The sequence below is a fragment of the Sinocyclocheilus anshuiensis genome, unplaced genomic scaffold (genome assembly GCF_001515605.1).
Source record: "Sinocyclocheilus anshuiensis isolate Anshui unplaced genomic scaffold, SAMN03320099.WGS_v1.1 scaffold2088, whole genome shotgun sequence".
In the NCBI taxonomy this organism is placed as follows: Eukaryota; Metazoa; Chordata; class Actinopteri; order Cypriniformes; family Cyprinidae; genus Sinocyclocheilus; species Sinocyclocheilus anshuiensis.
In genome coordinates this window covers 160,672-167,540 of record NW_015542460.1, presented here as the reverse complement: position 1 = coordinate 167,540, position 6,869 = coordinate 160,672, and the positions used below count along the sequence as shown (strand labels likewise).

The following is a 6,869-nucleotide window of genomic DNA, read 5'->3' as shown; positions in this document are numbered from 1 at the left end:
AGCAGGACTGCTGATTAATGGATCGTGGATGGATGCATATGACATCAAATACAATTAAGAAATAAAATATAAATTAACTCCACTTCGAACAGCATATAAATATTCTGGCGTTAAATCGCATTAACTGGTAATTTCTCACCAAAAGTTCTTGCGCTTTCGAAGCGCATAAAAATGAAAACCAGCTCAATTATGGTCGTAAAATTGTCCGGAAGCATTTAGTGCATGATTACATGATTTCATCGCAACGAAATCACTTTCAGTTTAAAACGCATCTGGAGAGCCCGTGTCGTGGTGGGACAGAACAGCGGGTAAAGCGCTGGACACCGCAGGCGAGGAGGAGGACATGGTCCTGCGGGAGTCGGTGAGCAGCGTGTGCTGGGAGCTGAACGCGTGTTGCTGCAGGGCCGGCGGGTGCAAGTAGCCTGACGGGACGGATAGCAGCCCAACGGGAGACGAACTCATCCCGTAAGTGTTCGTCAGACTGAGAGCACCGCCACAGCGCGCCGCATCCCGGCCGCCAGAGACGAAAGAACCGTAACCGGGAGCTTGATTCAGAAACCCGTGCGCCGTTCCGCTGTAATGCTGATGGTGCAAAGATAACAAAGGCGAGATCTGCCAGTACAGCGGATTGTTCGCCGTCTCGTTTATTCCCAGCCCCAGCGGGGAGAACCGCAGTCCTCGTTTGATCGCCAGCTTTCCTCTGGAGGTGGCCGAGCGTCTCCGGAGCTTGCCGGTCGTGCCGCCGATGAAAACATCATCGCTCGAGGGGTCCAGCATCCAGTAGTTGCCTTTGCCCGGGTCGTCGTAATGTCTTGGCACTTTAACAAAGCATTTATTGAGACTCAGATTGTGACGGATGGAGTTCTGCCAGCCCTGCTTGTGCTCCCGGTAAAACGGAAAGTTCTTCGTGATAAACTCGTAGATTCCGTTAAGCCTTAGTCTCTTCTCGGGGCTTTGTCTAATTGCCATCATAATCATGGCGTTGTAGCTGAACGGCGGCTTGTCGAGCTTCGCAGTTCTGCCGGGTTCTTCTGCAGCATCTTTGTCTTCCTCCGAGTCCATCTGCATCCCGGCGGCCTCCGCAGATCGGTTCGGATCGGTGCCCGACAGCAGCGTGTTGTTCTCTGGACGCGCCGTGCCGTGTTTGTCGCTTTTAGACGGAAGCAGCAGACTCTTGATACTGAAGCAACTCAGCTTTTGCAGATCTTTCTGATCCATGTCGCTTTGCCAAACCACAGTGAGAGCTCGCTTGAAGATTAAAGGTCAGGCGCTGCCAGGACATCATATGCGAGGAAGAGCTCTCGGAGAGGAGAAGAGCCAGAACTGGAAAAAGAAGTTCACTAATTAAGGAGGTTCCTTGATATGGTTTCATCACCGAGAGAGGAGGAGCCACTGGATCGTTTAAGAGCCAGTTGGTCCTGATCCGATGCACGGTTCAAGACTATAGGCTACGGAAGTTATTGTCGACCACAGTTTTAGCATTTCATATGTGCAACCTTACACACCACCACTAAACCTTCACACACACACACACACACACACACACACATTTAGCTAATGTACATAGTTACAATTTTCACACACACACACACACACACACACACACACACACACACACACACAGACACGCACGCACGCACGCACGCACACACACACACACACACACGCGCGCGCAGTCACAAATGTTTCCGAGGACAGTCTTGCCTTATACAGACTGTGCGTTATTTATTGTGTATGTTACACCAAGGCCAAACTGGATAGAAGACATTAACTCTCCATGATATCTGGTTGATATTTTTCTCACATCAATTACACGATCGTATCCTGATCAACATGAAAACTGGTAGAGCAGAGATGCATGATTGATCATGATAATGCTGCCCATGTTTCTGCAAACGTTTTAAGGAGTGCTTTCTTTGATTTGATCTAGTTCATGTTTGGATTATTTTTTCAATGTCAGATCTTTTTTTAAGTATTGTCCTTTATAAGTTGATCCATCTTTCTGTGGTTTCATTTATTTAATGTGGAAATTGAGTTTCACATATGTAGCAACTCACAATGTAATAACTGCACATAATGTAAAAACTGCACATACTGTAATAAGTATTACATTATTATTGTAATAAAATGTTCATAATGGAATAATTTTCTCAAAACGTAATAAAACCTTGAGCTTATGATGTAATAACAATTATTACATTATGAGAAATGTATTACATTATAAACTCACCAAAAATATTGTCATGTTGTCATAATTTTAACAGGCTTTTTAAACATAAAAACATTGGTTTAAACTAATTACGAAATGCACCAGATTTAAATATTCATGCATTTACTATTACAGTTTTTTCCAATTGCTAACACACTGGCAAGATGCTGCCTAATTATTTTTCTTGCCTCTTTGTTTTACTGTAATATATTTTTTCTGAAATTTTCTTTTTCAGTTTACTGTTTTTTGTAAGAATATTTTTGTTCAGTCCCATGTAAATATATCTGCTGTGCATATGTTGCACTGACTTGTTGACTGTAGTGAAAACAAATAAATAAATGTTGCAACAGCATGTGTGTGTGTATCTGCAAATATTTCTGTGCATGTGAACAATCTGATACATATTTTAGTATTATGGCAAAGCATACTAAAGATGGGGGTGCTTTTCATTATGCCCAACAGTGTGTAGTTGGTTAGGCAAAAATCTGGTAATATGAATGAAGTGTGTGCCATTTCATGCAAAAGTTTGCTTTTGATAATGCTATGTGTAGTTTCGGTTGCAGTGCTTCATTTTGCAGGATATATGAGGTATTTTGCAGTTTGGGTGTGTGGTTTTGTGAATTGTGTTAAGTTTTTTGATAAAACCAGACTAGTTTGAAAAATTGTGTGTTAGCAATTGGAAAAAACTGTATTATCATCATCATCATCATAATGGTACAATACTTATTATATATACATAAGACGAAGACACTTAGGCATTAGTTAAAATAGAATATTATATATTTATTATATAAAGTTATTTATTTATTTTTAATATATATTTCCTTTTAGAATTAATAAGTTTGTGTGTGTGTGTGTGTGTATACACAAACAAATGAATTCTAAAAGGAAATATATATTGTACATGAATGAAGCAAAGCAAATATGTTCATGTCTGAGATTAATTTTAGCATTTATATAGAATAACTAAACTATAGCTTAACTTTAGTGAGGGGACATTCCTCTTAGCATCATGAAAAAAAAAAGAAAAAAAAAAACCCTTTTATTAAAATTCTGAATGCATTACAGATAGCCTAGAATACATGCAAAGAGTGCTGCATTTATCATTTCAGTTGCACTGAGCCTGTCACTCATCTCAGTTCACCGGTTTAACAGACGTGTCTGTGATTGGCTGCACTGCTCAATGCTGCAAACTTTGTAAATAGAAACATGTTTACATCATATGCACAGAAGAGTTTGCCAAATATGTTATTATTACAGTTTCAACTAATGCGCTCTTGTTTGTTTTTGTGTTTGTGAGAGTGTGTAGCTCCCTAAACTGGGCGTGACACGATAAACTGCTTTCCATATGGATTCAATATGTAATGTTACTTAAATACGGGAACAGTTGGCAATCCTACTTTGCATGTTTTAAACACTTAGATGATGTTCTTACTTTGGCCATGCATTAAATGCACGTCCTTGAAAGAGCGCAGTTTGCTGACGTATTTACAGTAACTTCTCAGGTAATGTCCTATGGAGGACCAAACCTGCAGACATTAAAAACGAATAAATATATAGATAAATAAATAAATAAAATGACCGGAACATAAATAAAGGAATAAATGGCTTGATAAAAACAAATATAGTTCATTTGTAATTTCCCTTTATGTATTATATTATTTTATGTATTTCTTTTTGCATTTGTTTTAATTTAATTTATTTATGTATGTATTTATTATTTTTTATTCCCACGTGTATTTATTTCCAGATTTATTTATTAATTTATTTCTTCTTACTTTTCCGTGTGCAAATGAGGGAACACAGCTCCAGTGAATCATTGGTTGAGAGCTCACGCAGAAGGTCAGATAGATATATATATACAGTACATATAACAAGATTACACTCTTCTAACACCACAACTGAGACAGCTGGACTGTTGATATGCTATAAAAGGTATAAATAAATCTGCTAACTGCTTCTGAAATGGCTTCTGAAAATTCAGATTCACATAACAGGAATAAATAACATTTTCCAATATATTCAAATAGGAAATATTTAAAATTGTAATGATATTTAACAATATTACTGTTTTTTTTCTGTTTGTCCTATTGTAAGCAATTGTGTAATTTAAGCACAAGTGAGCTGAAAATGTGTCCCACTTTACTGATTGTAGTCACAAATTATCATAAAAAAATTAAATGTGTAGAATAAAATATTTACTTGTCATTTTTAAATCTTTGTATTTAACAGCAAAAACATAGTTGGGGATACAAGAGACCTGGAACATTAATATTCAAAACATTATTATTAATCAGATGTAATTAATTAACTCACTGTTTACCACTGTTGATATTTAAAGAAACTCACAATTTAAAGGAAAAAAAAATGCAAGATGTTAAATCGAAATTTCAAGATATGAACTATAAAGGAATTGTGAGAAGTCAGAATTGTGATAAAGTCTTAAAGACCTTTTATTAAATAGGCTACCTTAATTTTTTTATGCCAAGGCAAAAACTTCCACTACTTTACTTTAGGAAAATAATCCTGCTAGTGTCCTCTCTGTGTCATTTCTACATCTACCTCCACTAGGTGTTTTCTGTTTCTGTATAATTCCACTTAAAATGACCCAAACATACAGGGCCTTTATTATAAAGACAATTCTTTGACAGAATGGTTAATTTGGTTAATTGGCTTGGCAAAGCTTTAGCATTTCTTATATTTTTAAAATAATTTTCAATAGTGAGGATGTTAATTCCAGATATCTATACTGATTTGATATTTTTTGCCAGTCAAAAAGCTGAATGCAGACAAGTACAAATAAAGTATTTCCTAGCCAAAAACCAAATATAGAGATATCCATAATTAAATCGCAGATATCTGCGATTTGACAAAGAAGAATTCCAATATGTTATGTATTATGAAACTGTAACTAGTCCGAAATCCAGTTCAAGATATCTAGAGTTATGCTGTTGTGACTCTATGAGTTGTAATAGTTTCAACAGAAGTGTGTACTCAGAGAGAATGTGATGCTGGACCTGGCCAGTGGGCTTGGGGTGAATTCCTGAAATACTGCCTTTAAACAAGCTGAAGATATTTTCATAGTTTTGACATTTATAAGCCATTTCATGTCAGATTTGAAATGTGAAAAATGTGAGTGTGGCAAGCAGCTTTTCGAGATAATAGACAGCAGTTGGTCTTGGATAACTGAAAGTGAATTTGACCGACCGCTGTAGAGAGATGGTGTAGTCAGAGCTGCAGGTCCAGATGCTCGGAGCCGGACCAAGATCATATAACACACCGTCAGAAATGAGGACAAATCCTCAGGAGCAATCGATGCAGTCTAGAAAACAGAATCACTGAAGCACGTTCTGCAAAGTGTTTACCATGCATCTTTAAAATAAGTTTACATGCATCCTAATGCTATTCTTATGAGTATGATTATCAGTGTGAAATTGTAAAATCTTGTGTAGAAATCACTCAGCTACAATCAAACTTGATCTGTTTCATTCTCAAGTGTAATATCCACACTTCTCTTTCTCTTGTATCTAATGCCACAATACCCCACTATACGTGAAAATACTTATTTAAATTACTTACCGGTACTTGATGTATTAATTTCATTCTTTGTTCTTCTGTGTCACAGGATATCTCAGTCTAAACCCACATAACATGTTCAAGGGTGCTTCCTATGAAAAAAGTTGCACGCATAGAATTGACAGGCTGCAGCTCCCTCTAGTGGACGAGTAGGCCTACAGGATTTTACAGATTTTATTCACATAGATTTATAGTTGTGTAGAGAGCCTACAGTCTACAGCAACTCACCTGCTGCCTCTGTAAAGGTGATCTGAAAACGTTTAGCTCCTCTCCTCAGGTGGCAGGTGCTAAACTATCGCAGCACTTGCTCTGATGATCAGAGGGATATATAGGCTACAGGAGAAAAACATAGTGTCACAGTTACTTTGCTGATTTGATGAATTCCACACCTTTCTGGACTGTGGCACATTAGGTTGAGCTTTTTAGATATATATATCGTGTGGTTATATGTGTGTGCATGCCAAAACCTTAAACTATAAAAGTGCTGCTTTATCCCACTATCACGTGCAGGTGGTGTGGGTCAAAACAAAACGAAAAATGAAATTCATTATTTAATTAATAGCAATTTAATGATATTTTAAGTTATGGAATGTTCTAGTTTTAAATGTGCATTTATGTAAATGCTTCTTTCAACAAAACCTTTAATATGTGTTCATGAATTGTTGATTTAAAAATGATTGATTTTCTTTTAGGAACTTTAAAACAGTAATTTGAAATCGTTATTACAGATGAAATCTAGCTGGCACAAGTACTTAGTGTATGTTGCCTGGCTGTGTTCAGTGTTTTACTCCTAGTCATTTTATCATCTTTTATTGTGTCTGATCAGTTCTGGTCATTTTGGTGTAGTGTGTTTATCATGCCTTGTGTGTGTGTGAGAGAGAGAGTGCCTGCTTGAATACATGGTTTGAGGACACAAGTGTGTATAATGACATGAGTACTACAACATAAACATGGTTTATGAGGACATGTGTCTCCGTAAACCAAATGGCCTAAAAAACATACTAAACTGTGGTTTTTAAAATTCCCCATGCAATTTGAAAACCAGTGTGTGTGTGTGTGTGTGTGTGTGTGTGTGCGTGCGTGC

The 6,869-nt window shown here is 37.2% G+C and overlaps 1 protein-coding gene across 1 annotated transcript; it reads right to left on the bottom strand.

Moving 5' to 3' along the window:
- Positions 1 to 261: 261 nt before the first annotated feature.
- On the bottom strand, positions 262 to 1,284 carry LOC107693777 (forkhead box protein G1-like). The gene has a single exon (XM_016493290.1). It carries the CDS (start codon positions 1,216 to 1,218, stop codon positions 262 to 264), a length of 957 nt encoding a protein of 318 aa, XP_016348776.1. The 5' UTR covers positions 1,219 to 1,284.
- Positions 1,285 to 6,869: the final 5,585 nt, after the last annotated feature.

What these genes read in the sequence shown, in the direction of transcription:
- LOC107693777 (XM_016493290.1), bottom strand. Translation starts at nt 1,218, where the DNA reads ATGGATCAGAAAGATCTGCAAAAGCTGAGTTGCTTCAGTATCAAGAGT.